The 24896-nt window shown below is 36.8% G+C and overlaps 3 protein-coding genes across 14 annotated transcripts in view; 1 reads left to right on the top strand and 2 right to left on the bottom strand.

Annotated features, from left to right (window-relative positions):
• Positions 1 to 1202: 1202 nt before the first annotated feature.
• LOC111244435 (uncharacterized) lies at positions 1203 to 8291 on the bottom strand. Of its 4 annotated transcripts, none has more exons than XR_015320296.1 (3): positions 8240 to 8291; positions 4421 to 4525; positions 1203 to 3424 (listed from the first exon to the last, which is right to left on the bottom strand). XR_015320296.1 is itself a non-coding variant. In XM_022791580.2 (3 exons), the coding sequence occupies exons 2-3, from the start codon at positions 4433 to 4435 to the stop codon at positions 2091 to 2093; spliced, it is 1338 nt and encodes a 445-aa protein (XP_022647315.1). In that variant the 5' UTR covers positions 4436 to 4525; positions 7842 to 8089; the 3' UTR covers positions 1203 to 2090. The 4 variants fall into 4 exon arrangements, 2 of the variants coding, with proteins under 2 accessions (XP_022647315.1, XP_086835213.1); XR_015320295.1 differs by lacking the exon at positions 8240 to 8291 and adding an exon at positions 7842 to 8089; XM_022791580.2 differs by lacking the exon at positions 8240 to 8291 and adding an exon at positions 7842 to 8089 and having other exon boundaries at positions 1203 to 3413.
• LOC111244054 (translation machinery-associated protein 16) lies at positions 8239 to 9844 on the top strand. Of its 6 annotated transcripts, none has more exons than XM_022790621.2 (3): positions 8239 to 8381; positions 8807 to 8890; positions 9338 to 9844. In XM_022790621.2, the coding sequence occupies exons 1-3, from the start codon at positions 8265 to 8267 to the stop codon at positions 9626 to 9628; spliced, it is 492 nt and encodes a 163-aa protein (XP_022646356.1). In that variant the 5' UTR covers positions 8239 to 8264; the 3' UTR covers positions 9629 to 9844. The 6 variants fall into 6 exon arrangements, with proteins under 6 accessions (XP_022646356.1, XP_086835222.1, XP_022646355.1 ...); XM_086979096.1 differs by having other exon boundaries at positions 8242 to 8381; positions 8810 to 8890; XM_022790620.2 differs by having other exon boundaries at positions 8250 to 8381; positions 8753 to 9040.
• A 4192-nt stretch (positions 9845 to 14036) lies between these two features.
• LOC111244053 (uncharacterized) overlaps positions 14037 to 24896 on the bottom strand; it is a 33702-nt gene continuing 22842 nt past the window's right edge. For all 4 annotated transcript variants that reach the window (XM_022790616.2, XM_022790617.2, XM_022790611.2 and 1 more), the window contains 3 exons: positions 18047 to 18298; positions 17749 to 17847; positions 14037 to 14283 (listed from right to left, as the gene is read on the bottom strand). In XM_022790616.2, the coding sequence (XP_022646351.1) occupies positions 14179 to 14283; positions 17749 to 17847; positions 18047 to 18298 (456 nt within the window). In that variant the 3' untranslated portion in view covers positions 14037 to 14178. The remainder of the gene's footprint in view (positions 14284 to 17748; positions 17848 to 18046; positions 18299 to 24896) is intronic.

Genomic DNA, 24896 nt, shown 5'->3' on the forward strand with positions numbered 1-24896 from the left:
CTGACAATTTGAGTCTTTTCTCAATAAAGTGCAACTTCTTGTAAGTTACAATTTTGAACGCCGACTTTAATTATATTTTGCTAAATTTTATCGATATAGCCACGAATTAAGCCCTGTCGTTTTAACGGTTTAAAAGCTGCAATGTTGTGAACAGCCCTGGGTGATAGGCAAATCATTTCCACAAATGAACCTTTGTTGATCCGCATTACCATAGTTTGTCGCTCCTATAACGCCTTCAGACATTGTGTATAGTATAGCTGTTTATGATACCTAATGTTTATTTTGTATAACAGGTGTATATGCTATATAATGGAAAAACTCAAGGTTTGCAGCTATCAAATGTGGGAGATGGCAGCATACAAATTAAACAAAAGAAATTGTATTTGATTAATTGTTCCTCCTGCTAGAAAACTTGCGTGTGAACCTGCAGAAGTCGGCGTCCTTTGAAATACCGGGAGATGATAATTTTACAAAAACAGATGCTGCTGCAGAGTTTTTGTTCTGGCACAATCGATTATTGTTTATGCCTGGGCGTATTGCCATTGAAAGAGCCACCGACGTGGTGTCGCAGTAAACTAAAAACGGATCTGTATCGACCATTTCGATTAAGTGATCATCACAAAAAAATAATATACAAAATATTTTTGTTGTATGTTCGGATGAGCTTTCACGCAAATTGAAAAAAACCTTTAGCTTTATAGAAACTGAGCAAAAGAGCTTGACTTCATTGTCACCATTTTCGGTGCCTGAACCAGTAAGCGAACTTGAAGAACTCTATTGTAATAAAGGACGATTGAAATCGCCAAGCTGTATATGTGTTCGCTCGGAGTGAGTCAAATACCAAGTACAGATTGTTGATTTCATTTAGCCTAAATATAACAATGTTCTGCATTACATGTATTCTTGATAGTTTTGATCATATATAATGAGAGCACATTTTACTAAACTAACTCATGTATAATTCAATGTTTTTCTAAATAATCCAAAGTTTGGATTTTGAAAAAAAACTAAGAAGAAACATTTTTCTTTAATGTTAGCTACTTGCAGAACCTAATCAGCCTAATAAGGAAGTTACAGTTTATACAATGTCCTGGTTAATTGCTATAATGCAACAATATAGTAAACCTCGTTAATTAATGCATTACTTCAAATGCTCGCATTTAGCATTTGGGTTTTAGCCGTAATGAAATATGTACGATAAATTTAATCAAAAACGCTCTTTATTAGTAAATTTTTCTGCCTTAGGTAGTATTATATATATCTCCGAGCAAAAAACTTATTCATTTGATTTTTAAATTCTTGAGATTTACATGGTTCTAATAGCCACGAAAATTCTATTCTAGACTATTGCAGCTAAGATTTTTGACCTTACTGGTACATATGCTGTATTTGCGCTAAAAATCAGAAAATTATCTCTCGTATAGTTATAGAGGCTTCGAGCAGGAGTGTCAGAAAAATACCAGTTTGGTGCATTACGGTGTGAAAACGCTAATAGATCATTTACCATACAAGCGTACAGTTCTTTGGCTGCTAATTTTTTCACAGCACTTTATGAGCAGCAATGTGTGAAGACAGGATTTTACTTCCGTATACATTTTCGCCTAAACCTAAGATTTTGAGATCGACTAAAGAAACTGGTACACTCCATCTAATATCTCCGTATACTAATTTTATTATTACTTAAATAATAATTTTATTATTACTTAAGATCAAATCCAAAATTAACCCTACTTAGTTATTAAGTATTATTAAATAATTAATGAAAGTTATGTTCCAACTTGGAGATGAAGTATAATGTAAGTCTTCATAAGATATGTGTCCCTTGGGATACGTTGTATTTAATCTGGGAAATCGAAATTAGAAGTGTATAAACAAATTGCCCGAGTACTTAATTACACTGCATATTTGAACACAAATATAGGCTGATTTAGTATAAATAATATACTTTATCTCATAAATGATAATAGACTTTCGTAGGTTATACATTATTCATGGTACCTTCTAATAAATGGGTCCCTGCTAGTGTACCATTATTATAATTTACGCTACATGCTCCCATCCTTTCTTGAATCAAGCGCTTTCAAATGTAGCTATAACGTCGTGGTGGCGGCCATCGCAGATAGCACATATTTATCATGCATGACATATATCAGTCCACCACAAATAAGTCCACTTAAGTATAGCACACAAAACGCACGCGATAGGGGTATGAATCCAAGGAGCTTCAGTTGAAGGGTATTTTTTTTTAGAGATCGAAGGGCCACTGTTAGGCCCATTTGTTGAGGCGCGTCGCGAAACTTTGAAATTTGTTCGCTGACTAAAGTCGCCGTTGCTATACTACTAATCCTGAGATAATTGGAAGCCTCGCTCACGATGACTAGGCAGACTAGCATAACAGTCTCATAAACTATCCACATACATAATGCCGCCGATATCTTGTATTGGCTCAGAAAAAGTTGTAGCGTCAAACTGCTTCGGGTGACAGCATGAATGTAGGCCATTCCTAATGATACCGAATACAGCCTGTTGACGTCGCGCACTGCGGTCACCATTTGGGAGTACCGAACTCTCATGTCGAGCAATAGATGCAAGTTAACGCGTTTCATGAGTGAATTATTAATTTCGCGCACGACATGAGCAAAGCTCCAGCACAGTTCACTTGCTGAGATCACTTGTATCCATAGCGTGGTATTCATAAGCAGCATCCGAATAAGCACTTCCGTTTGTTGGAAGGTATCTTGGCCGTTACATTTATGAAAGACGTATACAATGGCACTTGAAATGTGACACAGCCAGTTGAGAAGGCTAAGTAAAAAGCAGCGTAGCTCCTCCGCTTCACCTTGTTTCTTCAGCTGACTTTTTGTGGCCAGATTGTTAAGGAAATTAACAATTTCAAGAAATGACACCCGTTGAAAATTATGAGATAGATTTGCCATCAGAGCGGCAAAAAATAATAGAACTACGTCAGTTAACTCAAGTTGCGACATGTGGCTTACAAGAAAGGACTCTGCACCTTGTACAACATAAGAGTATATCACGATTCCCATATACGTAGCTAACATAATCCACACGATTAATCGCCATATTCGCATGTGAGGTCGCGTATTACGGGATATGGTAGCATCGGTTCGTGCCACTCCAATGGACTGTAAAGACAGCAACACTGGCATAAAATGATTAAGGAGAGGAAAATGTGCCAGAATCTCTTGCGACACGAGTTGTTGCTGTCGCTCGGGATCGCCCGCACCATCTCGTTCTTCTTCCTCACGTCCTGTTGAATCCTCAACGCGAACTACCCACGGTGACAGTCCGTCCTGCTTATCAGGACCTCTGGATATCGTCGCAATCGCCACTTTATCGTTTTGTCTCCTTGCCGATTGTTTCGGTGATTGGTGAAATCGAACATCAATACCCTGTCAAGGCACTGATTGCATGTTGTGAGTCACATATTTGCATTTGCTAGCACCTATGCAGACGCTAACGTATTCAACTCATTCACAAATATTAAAAAGCTTACCATTGATTAAAAGTATCTTTTCAGTTTATTTATCGAATCTATCTACATCATTTAGCTAACGGATGAAATAAATGACGCAATTTTACCTTGCTATAAGTTTACGCCACAGTAGCGGAATAACGTCGAACAAGCTACCTTACTTAAGTTTATACCTGCCTTGAATATTCTGGCAATATATGTACCACAACGATACGACTATTTAGATAGGGAGTGGCGCGAGTGGTATTAGAGAACCCAGACTTGCTATTTTATCAGAATGGACTCTAAAAAGCAAAAAGGAGGTTCCTCTACGAAGATCTCTAATAGCTATAACTATTGTGGTAGATAGTACCGCTTAATCCTATATGAAACATCATTTTGATGGATGATAGCGACATGCATGGTATCGACCGTTGTCGCTTTGTCAAGCCGGACTTGCTAATTTCGTAAGTTTCGTAGATAACACATACTATGGTTACAAGCGACGCTTTCGACGCGCAAAATCAATCCTTTGTAGATTGCTGTATTCCTCGATTTTATACCCTTCTTTTATAATTAAACTAATTGAAGGGTACATCACTTACATTTTATCACTCAAAAGGACCCACCTATTATCATTTAAAAGAACTTGAAAAGAAAAAAATGTAAACATGTTTCTGACTCTCTATTTGTTTTGATAGTAGAGTTGGGTTTGACATTCAAACTACAAAATCTCAAGTACGGTCTTTTGCTAGTGCTTACTGATTTCTTCAATTTACATGAGTTCTTAATATTAGCTCACCACAAAGTTACATTTAACTTAAGTAAATAAAAGTGTTTAAAGAAATGGTTCACGGTAGTACTGGATGCATAATTCAAAATATTTATCTTAAGAATAACGGTACAACACACTTTACCAGTTTCATGTTAGTAATTAGTCCTTACCGTGGCACAAGCCATATTGTTTATTCGCAGGATATTGGTGTTGAGAGGTTTCAACTTTTACAACGTAGCAACGGTAGGTTTACAGTTAGGAGAGTACGTACAGCTCTGAAAAGTATGTAGTGCATATTAGTACTAATAGAGGTTTCCGCCACATCATATCAGGGTCCATTGTTCCAACTTATAAGTCACGTGTTTCTTCCTGCAGAACCGGTTTTCGGGGCCTCTTAGTATTATCCAAGAGCGGAAAAATGTTTATTGCTCAGATAGCTGTCAGATAGATTATTACTACACTAAAGTTTGGGAAATTGTTCTATTATTTTTGTGATATCATGTTTCTATTACAGTCTAGGTGTTTTTATACCTTTTCAGCTGAAAACTCCTATTTGAACGCCCTTTCCGTATTGCCTAGATAGGGTGTCGTGATAATGAATTTGTCTCAAACTACTTAGTGCACTTTTCTTAGTCAACTTAACACTTCTTGTCTATCAGTACTGTACTTGAAAAATCTGACGAAAACTTTCATGACACACCCACATTTTTGCTACAATATTTAGCAGTCGTTTTAAAGACAAGAATATCAGTTCCTAAATAGCCTTTCCAGGTAACCTTACATCTTTCGCGCTTCTCTGCATCTTTTAAACTTCTGGGCCATTTTGAGCACTTTTGAGACCTTTAGAGTGCTACCAGCTGAGAATTTAATTCCGTTAGAATTATCTGCATTTAACGTATTTGAACGATACTTAGTTTGTACCTATCAGTATCGCCATACATATAGTTATTGTTAAAACATTGTTTAAGGATAAAAGCAGGATTATTTTGAAAATTACTACGTAGCGATTTAGGAACCGCGGTGGATCGTAAAGAATGACACTCTAGCACATACAAAAAAATTGAAAACGGAGCGCAAAAAAATCATTGTGCACGTTATCGTTTGATAGTTCTTCTTGCCACCTTTAAATTGTTATATCTAAGACGCTAAAATAGAATCGTTTCAAGAAGAATTTCGAAAACGCTTTTGTCAATAAAGTTAGCTAAAGTACACAGGATTTTTGAACCGAGCGGATCGGTAAAGGCTCGAACACGGCTTTTAATATTTCTAGGTACCTATTCTATCTAGTAGCGGAAGCTAGCAAAACTAAAAGTCTTTTCTTTGCTGAATTTTCGAGAGCTGACTATGCACTGCAGTAGAACCCATCATCTTTTCGAAAGTGGATGGTACGATTGACGGCAACCTGACGTAGATATTTTTGAAAATTGCTAACACATCCTTTGGAGACACTTTAAACTATAGTCAATTTCTCTGTTTGTCATTATCATTACCAAACACCTCAGCTTCGTCCCTACTAAGCTTCTTCGTAAGGTGCCTGATCTGAAATTTTTGCCAGATGATGTTTGCTTACACCAAACGTTTCGCGGCGAAACCGACATGCGCCATGTTCAAGGCTGCTGGAAACTATTTTTTTCGATCTTCTGGCGAATTTTGCTCCAAATATTTTTATCATGACGCTCCCTCAGTCATAATAGCGAAACATCTTTGATGATTAATTAAAGGTCTCGCAGAAGTGTGAAAACCGTCGGCACGATGTTATCGGCGGTCCTTTCATCGCAGATTCTCATTAAACTGATGTGGACCATTCTATAACTGTCGAATGCTTCTTCAAAGGATGCACTTGCCTATCGTGAGCATAAAGACGGCGCCCTTGTTTTTCGAAGAGTATTCTGAAGCCAACTTATTCATTATGAGTCTGTATTGACGCCCTATTATTTTAATAATGCTCTAACGTTTAGAGAAGACTTTTACCCAAGCTTTTGCTAAGATCAGTTGGACAAGAAAATATATTTCGATATCTTAACTCGAGAGGAGTTACAAATTTTGCAATGATCTTGACTTGGCGCCTTGTACCCAATCGACTTCTTTGTATAGTATATCTCGTATTACGTAGTCTTTTTTGACTGTAAAGTTTGTTTTGATAACGCTTTTGTTTAGTAACCATAGATCCTGGGTACATTTTGTACACTAACGACACTTCGTGCAATTGAAAGTTCCAAAAGCTATATTAATTATAATGAAGCACACTCAGTAATAGCCAATACTTGAATTTTATTCGATAAATTACAGGTACTAGTTATTATCAATCTTATACTTATTAGCTGGAGGTATGATAAATTTTACTCATTGACATATGAATCACTAATAGAGCCTGCCGTTCAGTTATAATAGCAGGTACATTAGTATGCCAGCCCTCCCTCATTTCTATGTTCGGTCCTTTAATACACTAATGTAAGTCAGATCGCAGACGCTAGTATTCTGGTTGCCTTTCTAAATAAACGTTGTAAGATTCTTAACGTAAGATTAATCGACAATATAATGGAGACTGGTGTATCATTGTACAAAAAAAATAGTATGTCATGTGGTTGCCATATAAGTAAAACATATCTACTTACAGCACTAAAAGAATACCATATATTCTATTAATTTCACAATATATCTATGACGTTGTACTAAGGGCGCGAAACTTAAAATATATTAGTAACCAAGTACCGATCGTCAAACCATCATTACTAGTCAAGTAACGGCTGATTAGCTGCTACTTTCGTGAACGCGAACGGCTACGTCTGATTTATAGTCGAGCTGATAAACGAAATGATACCGATAAAAACAATTCTTAAGAAAATCGACAGTTAACAGGAAGTAAGATCTATATAGTAGAAAGGCCATCCACAGGTGCAGATGGCTAAAGCATAGAGTAAAAGAAACTGTCACCATTTCACTGAAATATTAAGCAAATCACACTAGCACATACTGGGGAAGACAGGCAGACAGCTTACGCTTAAGAGGTGCAAGTCCCACACTTTCTGGCAAATACTATTTAAAGAAAAATTGTCAAGTTTGGGCTAATTCATATGATATTTTACAGATAGTTCTATATAAATCGTGGCTGGCACCTTACCTAACCCACACTGTGCTTTTTTAATGTTTTCCCAATTCACTTAATCCTTCCGCTCGGAAAAGTACACTTATTATCGAAAAAAACGAATAATATACGCCAAGACAATTCATATTTCATCAAGATTTTAAATCTAGCAAATTAACTAAATTAACATTATGCTCCTTCGAGAAAATGATACTGCTCCTCGAAAAATTATTTATATAATCAAATAATAGCATTCATATGTTGACGACACGTTTATTTTATGAATTAAAAAAAATTCGTCGAAAATCATTATTAGGGAAAAAAATATTATTATATACCTCTCATCGGAAAAACATTGAAAAATCGAAAATCTATAGTTGTCCCAATTTCACCGAGACTGAAGAAACAAACAACCCTTAATTATATAACCCTTTCAAGAATTTTCAACAATTCTCGAGTAAATCGCCGAAGTTTTATTTTTTATGTTCGGTAACTATGTATGTTACCTTCGGTGGTGTCGTCAGGCGTTCCATCAAACCATTGGTTTCTAGCCCGAAACTTCTAACAGGAAAAAAAAACTAACTTAACGGAAGAACATGAACCACGCATGTCGTGGTGATTCAAAATTTAACCATCAACCATTTTACAAATTAGTATTACATTCCTGATTCGAAGGTAGACTACCCTCCTAAGTGTAGCAAACAAACATGTCACTCATTGTGCTGATTCAAGAACCTAACGAAAATACTGGTTTTTCCGTTCTAAAAAACAGTTCAGACCTTCATAGAAGCTTCTTTTAGGGCGGTTATTAACACTAGATAGCCTTTCTGACCGAAAGCTATGAGGTGGAAAACTAGGAAAAAGCTTTTGAACTCTTGATCTTGAAGAGAATAAAACAACTTACGTAATGCATAGTAAACTTCACTTAAATGCTTACACTGTTGTCTAGGAACAAAGACTCTCTACCGAGAGATGTATGTAAACAAAAACATGTGCTAACAGTGCGACTTTCGTGTGGCTTACATTGCTTTGTAATAATTTCAAAGGTAAGAAAGATACTTCGATAGCCTTAAACTAGTATTATTCAATAAAACCCTTTAATGTTCGACATGAAGTAGGTAATTTTAAATAACGATAATTGCAATGATGTAGCTACCTATAGCAGAAAATTCAGCACCGTTACCATCCTCGGTTCGTAGATATTACTAGGAAATTTTTCTATACCATCTATCTACGTTGTCACTTGGTGCAAACCAGTAACGAAGAATAAGTTTGAGAAGTTGAAGCAATAACAACCAGTTATACTGGTAATTTAGACCTATGACTATGGTGTATACACTGCATGTTGTTGCAAACGTTACCAAAATGTGACAATTAAATGAGCGGATGCGTGCTGATAATTGTTTTGTGTTTTAAGAGCGTTGGCCTTATTGTAGAAACTGTTATTCTCCTTTGTCGGGTGACCGTTTAGCAGAAATACAACATGTCGAAGTCTACTTCAAAGAAGAAGACCCAAAATCATAAAAAGAAGGACTTGCATCCAAACTCGCGAAAGGTGAAGCAACTAGCGCGGAAACAACTACACAAAATCAAAATTCAAAAACGCAAGACAGAGCACTCACAAAGGAATCGGACTAGAATGGAAAAGTTTGCTTTTTTTCACAAATGTTTGCCTGAAGATGTTAATAGACTTAATGGTAACGAGGTGTGTATTTGATACGATAGTTTTTACATAAACTGAAATGGCGTTATATGGCTAAAATGTTGTTGCATGGGTAGAATGAAAGTCGAAGGACTCATTCATACAACTCAGTTGCACATGAAAATTAAATATATTTAGGAAGTCTGTTTTCTACCGTTTCACAGGTTTCGCCAGTGATTAAGTTTAACAGCAATCAGTGGTAGAAAAAACATCCGCCGTAAATAACGGAAAGTAGTGGCATAGTTTGACTGTATGAATTAAGAATTTTATGGCAAATCTTCTCTTTGGGGTAATCTTCAGGTAAAGCACATTATCGACGGGTACTTTTGTCGGTTCGACGACGAAATCGCTGAAACCGATCGGTTACTCCAAATGCGTGGCAACACGACCCAACATGCCGGCCGCATGGACGCTATTAAAATGACTTTAGATAAAGAAAAACAGGAATTTCGTAGTGCTACATTTGAAGTTCCGGATCTTTTATCAACGGACGGTTTCCAAATATTTCGTGCCTGGGACCTAAAGGAAAGCTACCTACCGAAGATCAAAACTAGAATGGTGTCTCCGCATGTACTGGCTCAACTCAGTTGATGTTAAGTAATTCTACTTACCCGTTTTTAAGAATGCGCAAGTCGAATGTATATCGTTATGTTCAACTTCAGAACTATTTTTCAGAACTGCGCAGGACAGCTCATTTTTTATTCTGTTGAATTCTAGAGAAACTCAAGTTAATTCAATACTTAAAAATTAAAAGATACGTATACACGTACCTAATAAAAATTACCTTATTGGCTCCACCTTTATGTATATCGGGAATCTGTTCAGTTTTGTTACCGCAAGTCCTCGTCTTCATCTCTATTGATGGATGAGCGTTAGAAATTTTCCTTTTAGTAGACAAGACAAAGTAACCTACGTAATCAGATAATTCAGTCAACCATACGAATCTCTACACGTTCATTTGTGCTCTCACCTGTTTTATAGTTCTCGTTTACTACTACTAAACTACCTTTAGTTCATTGAAGATCCCGTATGCAAAACGTCGTCCTGTGATGTCTGAGACTATGGGAACTGTGATATTGTCAACAAGTTCTGCATAAGCTGTGTGTTCGAATTCGCGCAATTAGCCGACAAAGGCTCAACAGAATTTTTCCTATAGAAAACTCCTGTACAACAAGGCATTTGAGTTTGAGTCACGCAGCTATCGAAGTGCGATCCTTCTAAATTGAGCGAGCACTGCTCTAATAAAACCTGATTTATGAACGCGCCCACTTGAACTGCAGAGGTGAAGGATACGGCGGTAATGACGATCCGAAACATCAGGCTATTAAATGCCTGGCCAATTTTTATAATACAAACACTATCAATATACCAATAATACCAAAGGGATACATGTAGGATAGAGAAAGCTTCATGTAGACCGGTAACACGCAAACACATGCTCCTAAAGAGAATGTTTTATACCTGATGCATCTACAGAATGCTTGGATTGTACAGTATTCCCTGCAGTACATTTTATCCATTTCGGAATAATTAAAACGAAAAATGCTTATCTTTGTAATCATGAGAAGACTGAAATTATGCGCAACGATAATCGTCGTTGCGGGTCGATCCCAGCCAAGGCGTATCAATGGCTGTACTGACGTTTTCTTTGTGCTTATATTTTTAATACGATGTCACTATCAAATATGTGGCGTAGAATGAAATACATCGTACCGCAGTACAGTTCAATGGAATATCGATGTTTATAACCTCAGACTATTTGCTGTGACTCTATAAGAGTTCATGAGCGCAAACTGCAAAAGCATTTACTTTTCAATCAGGGCCTCTGTGAAAAACAGAGCGAGGTGTTGAACAAGATTCCCAAGACTCCTTCACATCTAATATGGTGTCCATTTTGTCACTTACCTATTGCGCAATAACTGCATCTACGGGTTTCGTTGCAAGGAGACACCGAATTGAAAAACAGAAATCTGTACCAAGATTTTATACCACTTCGGTTTGGGGTGCTATTTATACAGGGACGATAATAACAATCAGCAGTAGAATTTCTGGATCATTTTTTCGAATTTGCAATTATAGTTAGGGCCCTAGTGGGATTCCAGTAGGCCTAGCTAGCATAAAAAACATTACCGTTACCTTTTGAAAATCAAATTTTTTTTGAGTCTGTGGGAAATTAGGTTCATTCGGTCAGAATGGTAGTAGACATGCTGAACTGCAAGTGCATAACGATTAAACTTTAAGTAATATTTGATTTTTATCTAGTCTTGTTCGACCAACAATGAAACAACTGACACGTGCCAACTTGGTAGTAGCGTTATGGGATGGTCAAAGTCGTCCGCAGCCTGGCGGAAGTTACCCAAGGCTTGGATGCAGCGGGGTGGCTTAGGTTTGCAGCAGACCGAAAAAGTAAATTGACGAGAGCGTCGTATAGCTTGAGCACCAAATAATGCGGAGAATTAGGCTGTACCCGAAAAAAGCTGCGCGGCTATGGTAGGACCACAAGCCCGACACGGGGCAAAGGTTTAAGGAGACCTTCGAGAACGTTTTCTAAAGGAAAAGTTCAGGTTTCCCAGTGGTTCAACCTTGATAAGACCCGGAAAAAAGCATTTGTTTACTTTGTGTATATCGAGTGACCAGCGCTTGATGAAGTATAACTTAAGCTAGACCTTCGTACTTAGCCCCTAGCCCTTTATTGTTTTTAACTAACGTACAATATTCGGTGCAATCTGTCACTTTTGCTAGTTTTATGACATTAGCATGGGTGAGCTCATACGGAGCTGTTTTGTCTGGAACTATTTACCAGAAAGGCCTCACACTTCAAGCAGGTTTGGCTCCCGACCTAAAGACATGTGGGTACCGGGGACGAGGTGCCGGTATCTAAGAGTACAGTGGCTTTAAAATGATCATCAGTTAATGCGTTATTGCGGTGGGGATTCCAGCCCTGCCTTGTGTAGCGTCCGTTAGGATTCTTGTGCCAGCGATAACAGCATGATTTCTCACAAATCTCTGGTAATAAAAGCACTCATGGAAGATCGGACAGTGGAGCGGTTCACATTTATTTCAGGTGCCTGTAATTAATTAAGTAGGGCGAAAGAAGGACATATATATATATATATATATATGAAGCGCACCGTAGAAGCTTATATATGTAGGAAGGGGCTCCAAAGCAAGCAGTCCGAGAATCCAACTCCAGATGATCGAATGCCTAGTTAGAATGTAATTCACTTATTCGGTAAACGCAATGAGTTAACAAACCTAATTCTGAGGTCCACGAGTTTTTGCACAATAAGCCTTGTCCCAATTAAAATACTGGCCGGTAAGTTCCGGAAATTGAAATGTATTGTAGACATTTATGCATGCATACGCAGTTGCATCGTAAAAGAAAAGCATATGAACCTCTTTTAGCTAAAAGTAGATCTGCTGAACGGCATTCGTTTCAGATTCCCTAAGAAAAAAGTACGTTGAAATAGTAAAAACGGAAACGCTTAAAAGAGATAGAATTCTAGGTTCAATTTTAGGTCTAGTTGTAAATTTAAGTTCGAACCCGCGTATAGACACACTTCATTTCTATGGAATTCCAAACGGCAATACCGGATGTTAGACTCAAAAGGAGAAGAAATCTAATTATGCCAGCAAATACGGCCTCAGATCGCTGACAAACTATACTCTAGCACGTGCTTTAGTACACGTCATACTCTTCATAAGATGTTTGGTATACAAAAAGTATAAAAATGGCTCTGAATAGCCTGAATACAAGTATTAAGAAGGGTCTCGACATCAAATGCCGTTGGGCATCGTTCTCGTTTATCCGGAAGGAACGTACTTATTTCAGCAAATTCCCAAAAAACCCCGATAACACAAGCGGGGTTACTAAAGCAATCAAGGTTTTAAAAATAAACAGTTGCGGATATAATTAATGTAATTAGTTCTTTCGTAGTTATTCGTCAGGCAGGGTTTTGAAGTCACACAATTCGCAAAAGATATGCAAGAAGTGCTGCGTGTATAATAGTGCAACTCTACGGTAATGGAGACAGTGCATAAAAAATTACTTCGTAGCGAGTGTGCATCTCTGTGAAAAAACATATTGTAGAGTAAGGGGAATAACAATAGCATCCGCTTCAACCAAAACGGTTTTCAGCGATTAATATATATTTTGGAACGCTACGTTTGGAACTCTAGACCACTCACGTGTAACCGATCCGGTAGCGAAGCCATTTGCACTAGCTAACACAGGCTGACATGTTCCTCCCCATCATCATCCTTGGGCAGGAGGTTTTAGAAAGCAGCCTGACACCGACAGCCAAATAATTGTATGCTATCAGTTAAAAAGCGTATCGTAGATCATGAAACCCACCTATCTATAGTGAATAAATGACTTGTGGAACTCATTCAACATAGTGAGCTTTCAAATAAGTCTTCGAGAAACCCACTATAAATTATAAAAAGTAACAGGATGAAAAACGGGGTGTGAAAACTGGTAGTGGAGAACGCATTACGAAAAGCTAAGAGAAGGGTAGAGTTAACTGTAAGATCTGAAAGGCGGCATTCAAGTTCTACCGTCTCATTAAGTTCAATTCGGCTCACTGGGTTAAAAATCTGCACATCTTTTAAACTTGATAAAATGCTAAATTTATAGAGGGTTGAAAAATTCTAGCGGCAATGTTTGCACAGCGGGGCTGGTATCTAAGCAGAAGTGAAATTCTCAGCCTACTTGACGGCGGCTAGCGATCTGTACAGATACTTCTGGTCAAGGAATGGTTGAATAAAGGGTTGTGGCGAGCGCATGGACCTACAATTCTACAACTAAAGGATTCGTTAAGTTGTCTGATCAAGGTAGGACACCCACAGATGATAACCATAATTCAATCTAATACATTATCTCTACATTGCTTAAAATATAGTGAAACATCAGGCAAAAAAGAAGAGGACTTTTTGTGCATTTATTGCCAATATAACAAAATTGATGTAAACAAGCTTCAAAGCAATAACAAGACAATGGTTTTGTATTGCGTACAACATGCTAAATTGTATTTGAAATCGTTTTTGTTTTCTCTACTTATTCCAAGCGTGCAGAGAAGTAGATTGTAGTTCGGTAATGGATTTGGGGAAAGAAGGAAACTTCGTCAATAGTCTTCAAATAATCAGCTCTCAAGAGAAGGCAGTAGAGAAGGTACACTGTGATATCGTTGGTTTCTCATCTTCATAAAAACCTGTCCTTCATCGTTGTTAAATTTATTCCAGCAGATCTGTAAAAATAACGCAACAAATTAATCCTGAATTACTAAAATAGGGAAAATAATTCCGTAATGCTTGGTAATTATGTAAAACAGTTTCTGCTTCACAAAAGATAAATACAAAATTAAACAGACTGTTATTACTTAATGAGCTAATGTCTGACCTTAAGGCACTATGCAATTAAACCTTGTTAGTCTTGACAGAATCTGTAATGCTAATTACTCGAGCGTATTTAAAAAATAATGAATCTTAAGGGGATTTAACAGCAATTTATTTCTTTTTACATCCTTGCAGTGCGTTTTGCCCTGCTTGTGTTACTTATTTATTCCAGCAAACGTTTTTTTGTTGACTGGAGTATATTTAGTTAAGTGATTCAGCTGTCTGCCACGGCAGCCTGCACAGCTAAGGCCCGGGCCGCATGACGGTAGGCTGTTAGTGTCATAGCGGAACACGAGACCTTTCCGAGTTTTAAGCTTATAAAGTTGATGTCAATAAATAATGTGCTTTTTAGACAGGTAAGAAAGTTTTATTACAAATATTAGACGACCTTTAAAGTTTTAATGAACGAATATTGTGTATTATTTTATTTGATCTTGTTGATGATTTTGGTCATATAGGGTGAATTAAATGCATATTTATATATATATATGCAGTATATTTAGGTGCCTCCGGAATGAAAACCAAAAGCGAATTTTTCTTTCTGTGTTGGCCCAGTTTAGCGGTTTAATCTGTGCTATACATAAAAAACTATGTCCGCCAAATGTCCTCCCCGGAGGCCGCTTGCATAATTTGGTGCACTTAACATCATTTTCAATTACGGCTTTTTACTATTCACTACACGAAGATAGTATTTCGGATCGCGGATTGTTTTTGGCATTGCTTTAAATTTCTCTCCTTCACATAGCCCCACAAAAAAGATCACAGTATCGAGACCTTATGTCACCGATGCAAGATGAAATCAGCCGGCATGGGACTATGACTTCAAGCAGAATGCTTGTTTCGATCGTCGTGTGACAAGCTGCGTTATCTTGTTGAAACAAAGGCTCGTTTGCAATCAATATCCTAATTTTGGTCTATAAAAAAGCTTGCCACATGTTATGATAAACCATGCCATTAACTGGTGTCGAGGTTCTATGGATATTTTTGAAGAAAAGAGGCCTCGTGACATCTCAGACCCGCAGGCCAAAGTTTATAGTGACTTTTTGTGAATAGGGTGGTTGCTCGACACTCCTCCTTAAGTTTGCTAAGTCTAAATGCAACAATTTTGTTTTTCACATAGCCAAGCTAAAAATTAGCTCATTAAGGGAAATTACATTCTCGAACAATCACCATAACCGACGTTTATATATATAGTTTTTATGTTTAATAAGTGTTGCTTTATTACGAGGTTTTCCATTATGGCAGACCGCAGATGCTGCCGCATTTGACAATTTGCAGCTCGTGCTTGTTTAAAATGTATGGGAAATCAATTCTACACCTTTAATTTGTTCTACATAGTTACTTCAATTTTCGTACTTTTGGTAAAATTTTATAGAGCTCTTTTTTTTACAAGTATTTTTACAAAAATTAACTGGAGTTTATCGTTTTAGGTATCTGTAGATTTTACATACCTGGCGAAATCATGTGTACACTGTGCTTCAATTTGCATACGATACGCTATATGCTTTGTATGTTAAAACTCAAAAAATTCAATCATGTTGCAGCAATACTATAAAGTCATACTATACAAAGTATCTATAGCCTTGTTACACAATATGCGTAAAATACATTTGGAATGTAGATACAGGTACGTAGCCCTTTTTGTTCTGTATTCGACAAGATGCATTAATGTATATAAAATTTGCTCATACTTTTTATCGTTGCCCTTAAGATTCCCCGGTAATATTCTGGTTTGGTGTCATTTAATTTAAAACATATATAATAATGCCGGATAAACTAACAATAAGGTCGTGCATTCGTTTGAGCTTTTTTGATAAATAGCGGCGTCTTTGAAGCATAATGACCTGAGACATGCTTGAAAAGGTCTACCTTTATCTAATCATGTGCACTAAGTTGATACGAAGTAAGTCATATACTAGAAGCGATGCAGACCACGCTAATACTGCGACTGATTGCACGGTCAGAGTTGTCTTTGAGGTCGTGGCTTCCGCAGCAAAGAAAACGTATGTATTAATCAAATTTTTAACTATGAGGATGCTGAAATCTTGACGGTAATCCAATAGAACCCATGTACCTACAAGGAGCTTTCCTCAAACTGCAGAAAATACAAGAACATTCAAATTGACCGTTCAAAAGCGTCTAGCATACAATGATGACGTCAGTCGGGCAGATATCTCAATTTTTCATATATTTACCCACTTGTGAATCGTGTTTGTACAGCTGATCATCCGAAATTAAACAAGGACAACATTTTTCTTGCAAAGATGGTGACAGGCGATGAAAAGTGGCAAATTTACAATAACGTCAAGCAAGGCAGACTACAAAACGTGATGCTATTCTTTAAATAAGAGCTAAAGCTAGACCACGTCCAAAGAAGGTAATGCTGTGCATGTGCTGGAACTGCAGGGTACTGCTTTTCTATGAGCTCCTCCCAAACAAAACGTTGACTCAGTACAGTGAATACTTTCACCATTTAAGGCGAAGCATCCAAAAAATGCGCTTGACTATGGCGAACAAAAGACGAGTCATGTCTTACCATGACAACGTCGAGTGTCACATATCTTTACTGACTCGCTAAAAATTGTACGAGTTTAATAAGGTGTTCTACCTCGCGTATTTTATAGTGCCGGCTTCGTTTCTCCCAGTTATTACCTTTTCTAATCTTTGCAGAACTTTTTTCATGGGAAATATTTTGTATATTTAGAAGTTGTAAAAAAAACCATTTTGACCAAATATAAGGGTATTAATATATAGAAAATAGCGTCACAACCCAATGCAGATTGCACCGGCGGTAATCGGGATAACAAGGAAACCTGTAGCAAGCACAATTTGCGAAAAAAAGGCAAGAAGCCCAACCTTCTTAAAGAAACGGGAATAAACGTCAGCTTGAAATGAAGTTCTCTTGGTCACCGTGCTTTATAAGCACGAAAAAAGTTTTAATGAGCGTTCACCGCTTGCGATGTGGTATGAACTAACTGGCAGCTCAATAAATCAAATCAAAGTGCAGAGACTCTCTGAAAAGTTTGTGCAGTTCGAAAGTGTAAGAGATTAGAACGATAAGAATGTTCATATATACGCGATGAGCTTAATGAAAACCATAATGGGCAAGCTCTATTGGTTTGTACGAGAAAAGATCTAATTTCATCTCCTATTAAAAATGCTGTACATGCTGAAATAGAGTTCCATATAAGGAAGCTGTTTAATATAGGAATATGTGATAATATAAAAATATGGTTTAATATAATGGTGAATGAAACAAAACGTAACAATTAAGTTCCTAACAAAATAACATGCCGAAGCAACGATAAGTTATTTACCAAGTGTTTTAGCTGCCACTGTCGATGCGCTTTATCAAGTTCCTTAAGCGCAGCTCTGGAATTACTGGTACGCAGTTTAGCGAGGATGCATTGGTTTAGCTGAAGCATTTCAAACATATAAACTGTAAATAGAATTCTATACATTTAACCCAAAAATCAGATTGGAAAAACAATAGGTTAGAATGTATAATCTTGGATAATTGGCTACTTGTAACCAGAAAATGTTCTTTGGGAGCTCCCAATTAGTTATCAAAGTGTACGTTTCACGACATAATACAACAAGTTAATCTATAGGTACCTCTTCCATTACTTGAAAGCGACTAGTTGCTACCAAAGTGGGCGATTTTTCCGTGTGTGATGTGACGGGAGTATCCAATGGAATCGGAGTATCTGCAAAGGGCGCAGTACTTGCATCAAAATCTCCTCTAACACGGCCCTTGTTTGTTAGTTGAGAGTTGTGTCTTGGCAGAGGAAGGTCTTCTATTTCAGTCTGTCGTTTTGCTTTCAGTATACTTCGTCGTTCACATGTCAGCTCCCATCCGTTTCCAGTCTGAAAAACGGAAGAAACATATTCTATTAGAACCATTTAATTACAGCTATTCTTAAATAGAAAGACAACTGTTTAAGAATCACTAATATTTAGTAAGTCATATTCTATTGTTGATCGTATAATCGGAATATCAATTTAAAAAAAAAAGCTAATCGTGTTAGATTATCACGTAATTTCGTGGCAAATATTTAATCAATTTGAATACAATATACAATAATGTATCTAAGAGCAAACCAAAGTCAAAGCGTGGTATGCCTTTCAAACGAAGGCTAAAGCTGAAGACCATCCCAGGAGTGTAGGGCTATGCATTTTATGGGATTCCAGGAAAATGCTCTTCCAGATGAGCCTCTTCCAAACCAGTAGAACGTTTCCTCAACTAAAAACAGCACGCCCGTTTAACGCAGTGCATCCAAACAATATGACACACTATGGTCAATAGGCGAAGCGTGATGTTCATCATAATAACGCATGGCTTCACATATCTTTAGTGACTTCTCGAAACTTAGAGTGTTTTGTTTCAAAAAGCCATTTATTCAAAAAGCAATTCCGACGCATTTCCATATTTCCCGATCCCCAAAGAACTCCTTAATGGATAAAATTTTGTTTCACTCTAAGCTCCAAAAACCACTTCGAGCAGTTTATCAAAAATAAAGACACATATATATATATATATACTGGGATATATAAATATCAACTTCTAAGAAAAACTGAGGAAATGTTTAAAAGAGGGTTATCGTTAATAACGTTGTAATCTATAAACAGCTCTATCGATCATTTTCAAAACCATAAACATACAAGTGTTTTTTAATTAAAAGTAGTCTGCAGGAAATAATAAATCCACTATGTCTCATAATCCTAAATATAAAAAATAACCTTAAATATCTGTCTGTCTGCTGCGAATCACCTTTGTCTCCCAGCCCTGAATATTATTTTATCAATTATTTTTTAAAAGATTTCTTCGGCTATTCTCCGTGTGAGAAAGCACTTGAAATCAACCCTTTTGTGAAGTATCCAGAACCTGCTCCAAAAGAGGTCTAGCCGATATTAATTTTGCTAGGCTTAAATGGGATTTCTTAACAGATGTATAATAGCAGATGCATTATACAAGCAACTCTTTTGTAGTCATTAGTTAATTTTTCTTTTGTAGTCATGATGCCTCGTATTTCATATTTCTCTGTAGCAGAAGTTTCTCCAACGCTGAGATTCGGGCTAGCAGTGGCCGCACGCTTCTTTTTCATTGTTATCGTGGCAATGCATTCAATGAGATGTGCATTAGTGATGAAGACCACATTTTTTTTTTACCAATTTTACGGATTGCTTGTATTCATTAGCCGCTTCCACTTCTCGATTGAGATATGTTAAAAGTTTAAAACAAATATCTACCCTACTGGCACACAAAAGACACAAATGTTAGATTCGGTTTTTCCTTATTTTCGGTCCGAAATATTCACTTTCGGTATGGGGAAGTGTATTCCAATTTACTCGCTGAAATCGATCAGGACAGTTATGGTGTTGCAGTTACCTTTACCCATGTATATTACTCGTGTATTATAATTGTCTAAATATCCTGTTGCCACGCTGCAATTACCTCATCAGCCTGTTCTGATATTTTATTCGTGTTACACCCGACCGCCAACATGAGCTATTACTCTATTCCAGGTTCATATTTTTACTAAAATTCTGTTGAAATTTTCCTGAAACTCTGTTATATTAATTCTGCTAGCTGATTGCAATTTTTAAATACTTTTCTTTGATCTAGTGAATTTCTTACTTTAAATTAGCGACTCGTTAGTTTCGTGCAGTTATTTATTATTATTATTACCCTGTTTCAGCGATGACTCGGCTTCCCTATGAAAATGTATTTATTTTATTTAATCCGTTAATGGATTGCATATATCACACTGCTTGAAGGAATAGCTTAGCTCGGCTTTGAAATTGCCAGTATAAAGCTACATATAGTTTACTCAACTTGTGTATGCAAAATTAACCTATAGTCTAAGACTTTATGTAACCTAGGCTTCGTGTTTTTTTTACAGTTATTCTCAGGCAGTAATAATCATTTCAATACCCTATTGCATTTGTCCTGTTTCCCATTTCAACTAATCATGAATTCGTCGGAATAATTTAGAAAAACAATAAATAAAAATTGAAAAAAACCTATGCATCCAACCGAAACTTATGAATCGCATACGCTGAGATAATTGAGATTTTATCAACCACTTTGCAAATTAAATTAGAACAACGCTTTCTACAGCGAAAAGAAACCGGAAAGACTGGTTCATGTTTCATAAATTATGAGGAATTGAATGAGACGGCTAAATTGCAAAAATGTGAAAAATCAAATTCTTACTTTGGATTCAATGTTACGCCATTTTATAAAGATTACTAACGTAAACCTTCGAGAAATGTATAACAATTATCGACCGAATTGCCCAAATTAACAGTACGCTTTATCGTAGGGAAAACTTATCTGGGAATAAATTATTCATCCATTTTACGCGCGACTTCCCTAAAAATGAAATTCTAGTAACCAAGAAAAACCAGGCCGATCCAACCATTGTGCAGGATCGAGTTAGGTGGCACTATTGAACACAGAGACTGACGCGAAGTTTTGATAGTATACTAGACGAATTGCAGGCTTTGCCCCGCATCCGTTTTGCTGTTGATTAATTTAGTTAATCTGATTTGACCACGACTAACGAAAGCTATAGGTCAAGTATACATTAACAGTTATCCCGTTGGAATTACCCTGTTGCACTTAACCTGTTATTACTTAACTACATTTTTCTGCATCTGTTCTCAAATATCCGTAAGGGAGCTCAACTAATAGTTGATTTTTAATTTGACGGATAGGCGGAAACAGGTGGTCATGGGGTTTCAGTAGTATACAACAGGAATCCACGGGCTTTACTTTGCGTATAAATACATTTTACTTTACCTGTTTAGAGGCAAAAAGCCTATCATACTTACGATTACGATATTAAGATTTTCATTTTATTTTCATATCTCTCCACTTATTATTCGAAAATTTGTTTGATATACCAGTTTTGTGAGCTATGAAAAGGACCATTCGGTTCACTTGATATTTTGTACTGCTTTTTCTATTAAATCGTATCATGAACAATCATCCTTGTATCGCTGCAAAGTTTACAAAAGTATAAGTTTACCGTTAGGATAATCAGCTAATCTTTTTAGTTACCAGTTATGCTGTTGCAAGTTATGTGGTTAAAGCCCAAATATTTTAAGAACACCAAGAAGTTCTGCGTCAGCGGTGTCACGTCGACATTTCCTGTTATTCGTGTGATTAAATCGAACCCGTTAAAGTTCGTAGAGAATCGTTGAATGCAACTATCGGTTTTATCTCGAAATCATTGATTACCAGAAATAAATATGCATTAATTAGCAAAAGTGTATAGGATTTTTTAGTAGATATTAACGGATAGATGAAAACTATACATTGTGCCGTAGAATCTTGTTCCAATACAGTGCTTTCGGGCAATATAGTGTCATAACTAGAATTCCCTAAATATTTATATTCATTAATGTCCAATGAAAACTGCGGTTATTCGACGTTAACCTCGTCAAGTCCTATGTTAGTAGTCGAACTGTATATTCCGAATTGCTCCTGTAGGTCTAATTTTTTGATACAGGCATATTTAATATCAGCTTCGTTACTTTATTTGTCCACAGGTAGCAAGCGAAAGTCACTTTTATATATAGGTGAAAGAACTTTGAGATGCTCATCTTTCTTGCATATATTACAAGACGCCTAATCACCGGTTTCGAATGTCTTTTATCCAATCATGAAAAAAACGCTTCAGGCAATGAGTGCTGTCATACGAAGTGCATCTACAATTTTTGAATCTCACGTACTGTATCTTCTTTGGCGTGAACACCAAGCTGGAATCGGGACTACGTAATTCGGCCTTCGGGCGTAAAAATTTAGCCGATGCTAGATGATGCTACTGCAATAGTTATTTTTCTACGCTCCTTTAGCTTATTAAGGATTAAATGGGTCAAAAAGTTTTCCTAAAGCAGCGGTGAATATCGCCTTTGTTTAGATAATCACAGACATCATTGTACAGTCTTCTTTGTCATGAATGGCTCACGGATATTTACGATTTTATTTAATGTTATATTAAAGTTCCGGTAGGATTTCGGTATTTTCTTTTTCGTGGTATTGATATTGTGCGATTGGATTAAAATTTTATAGCTTGTTGGTAAAAATCTTTAGTTTACTTTGATATTATTGAGAGCTATATTACGATCAATGTCAATGATAGGAAGTTATGTTGTTTTAAGCGCCAGTTTTTATAGCAATAGTCTTGCACCATCGCATTCTTGAAGTGGTTTTATATTTTCAAGGAGTTGGAGGCTTTTCCTTCGTTAACATAATTTTTAGAATAGATTGACATCCTTCATAGTTTTAATGATCTTCGAGAAGTAGTTATTTATGTATGCAAGCTTCCTTGAATGTAGTAAGGAAAACTTTATGCATTTTTAGCGAAACAAAGGACGTAAATCCACTAATAGTACGGAATAAAGGGTTGCAACTGGTAAATTTTTACCCAACATATAGCCTCGCTTGTGGATACGCTTGGAATATGTTGTTTTAATAGTAACTAGGAAAGTCTAGAACTTCTTGACCCTCTTCCCCTTTTCCAGTTGCTATTCACCCAGATAGCCCGGAATTTGGGTACATCGATGTAGAGCAAAGTTTTTGCGACGAAAAACCCATGAATACCGTTAACTTTATTAGTTTTTCGTTATTCCCATTTAGTCACGTAAATATGCCTTTCTGAAAAAATATTTGTTCCTGCGATAGGCACAAATAGAGTCGTTTGATAAGCGAGTATTTCTCATTAAAGCAGAAGCTTAGCATTCGTGTAACCGCTTGACTTTTTTCTACCTGTCAACCTTTGTGGTATTGTTTTGACGTTATTCACCTTCAAAAAATAGCTCGGTGGCTTTCCTTTTTTTTCTATATACACTTTTTAGTATGCATCTTCCAAGTGCAACGCAACTGGTTTGACCAATGAGCATATTTCAACGTTGAAGTGGCAATGGCAGACCTTAGAAGGTTTGGCATTATAAGGAACAACGCATTGTGACGTAACACCTTAGTTTGCATGGTGTTCGCTCTTTGTAACTCTTATAAACCTTCTTACTTTGAGAGAACATTTACTGAGTTTTGGATTCGCGTCCTTGTAGTATAATGTAGGCCTAATTTACGCCTTTCTTCGAGAATTCACCGTTTTTCGTGTAAAATGAATCATATATAGTAATTCTAATTTATGAAGTTCCGGATCTGAGTTTGCAACAGGGATTTCAGCTTGCATAAATGTACCATAGTTTGTTATCCTCATGTAGTCGCGTCCATAAAGTATACATGTGGCAGTCCCTTTCTTATTATTCCTTATTTACCAGGTAGGCGTTAACAATTTTTTCGCATGTTATTCCCTGAGGAGATTTTTTTTTTCTAGTTAAAACACTTTTTAGATTAAATCTGGTTCTTTTTTCCGGTTATTAGCTTTTAGTGAAGTGACTTCAGTGAGTCCTTTAAATATAGTCTGTCTTAGGAAGTTTTGATTAAGTTAAATGTGTATAAATAAATGATCCGATTTAATCCTCGAGTCCATATCGACCAAATAATGTTGAAAAGGATGACCTGCCGTTGGCTAAGCATTGCACGTTTTTCGTTTCTTTATCGTTTATCGTAATCAATAGCGTGTGCCCGTTAATCTTTAATATACTAGTTTGGCTGTTGTTAGGTGCCGAATTTAAGAAGTGTTTCTTTGAAGCATGCGCTCTTAATCTTAAACGACAGCACACAATTCTGGACAATTTAAAGTTTATAGGCGGCGTTGAATGCTGCCTTGTGAACTCATGAAATAAATTTTAAAAAGTTTAGAGTTTTCATCGTTTCGTAGCCATAGTTATTTGACGCTATAACAAACAAAACTCTGCATAATTAATGAACAGTAATGAGTTTTTTTTACGAGGCCAACGTTTCCCAGTGACGCTAAAAGAAGTTACCTGAAATAGATGACATTTTTTCAAGAAACCCTTGCTGCCGGTGTATTGCTTGTCAGTTAATTTTCCTTAGCTTTCCGTATTATCTTTGAAGATGATTACAATCATCGAAAACTTTCTTCATTCACTCGATATTTGCCTTGTTGTGTTGTTTTTTTTATGTTGCCTACGGCTTTTAGCGCCTTTTGGGATAACTAGAAAGCGCAAATGATTATTTGCGCCTTCTGCTGCCTCATTCTGCCTGAAAATTTGCTGTTTCTCTCGTTCTGCTCTATGCCGACCATTAGCTTCTTCTGCTGTGTCGACGGTTCTCCCCGCTCTCTTATGTCCCCATCCTTTTTGCTGCTATTTTTGCTTATGATTGTTGTGGTATGTAACGGCCTGTTAGCAGGCGATGGTAGAACTGATTAGGGTGAGGAAGGTTCTGTCTCATCAGGAGCAATTCGTAGCCTCAAAATTTGTTAGAGGGTTGACAAGCAAGAGACCTCATTGTCTCACTAACCTGATAGCGGAACAGTAAGATCTATCACTATTAAATTCTATTATCAAACAGCATGTTTACTCA

The sequence above is a fragment of the Varroa destructor genome, unplaced genomic scaffold (genome assembly GCF_002443255.2).
Source record: "Varroa destructor unplaced genomic scaffold, Vdes_3.0 BEIS01000002.1, whole genome shotgun sequence".
In the NCBI taxonomy this organism is placed as follows: domain Eukaryota; kingdom Metazoa; phylum Arthropoda; class Arachnida; order Mesostigmata; family Varroidae; genus Varroa; species Varroa destructor.

Excerpts from the sequence above, each read along its gene's own strand:
- LOC111244054 (XM_022790618.2), top strand. The coding sequence starts at position 8,265 with ATGCTTACACTGTTGTCTAGGAACAAAGACTCTCTACCGAGAGATGTA. Across the intron at positions 8,382-8,806 it reads GCTTTGTAATAATTTCAAAG|CAGAAATACAACATGTCGAA; the intron begins GTAAGAAAGATA and ends GTGACCGTTTAG. Across the intron at positions 9,041-9,337 it reads ATAGACTTAATGGTAACGAG|GTAAAGCACATTATCGACGG; the intron begins GTGTGTATTTGA and ends GGTAATCTTCAG.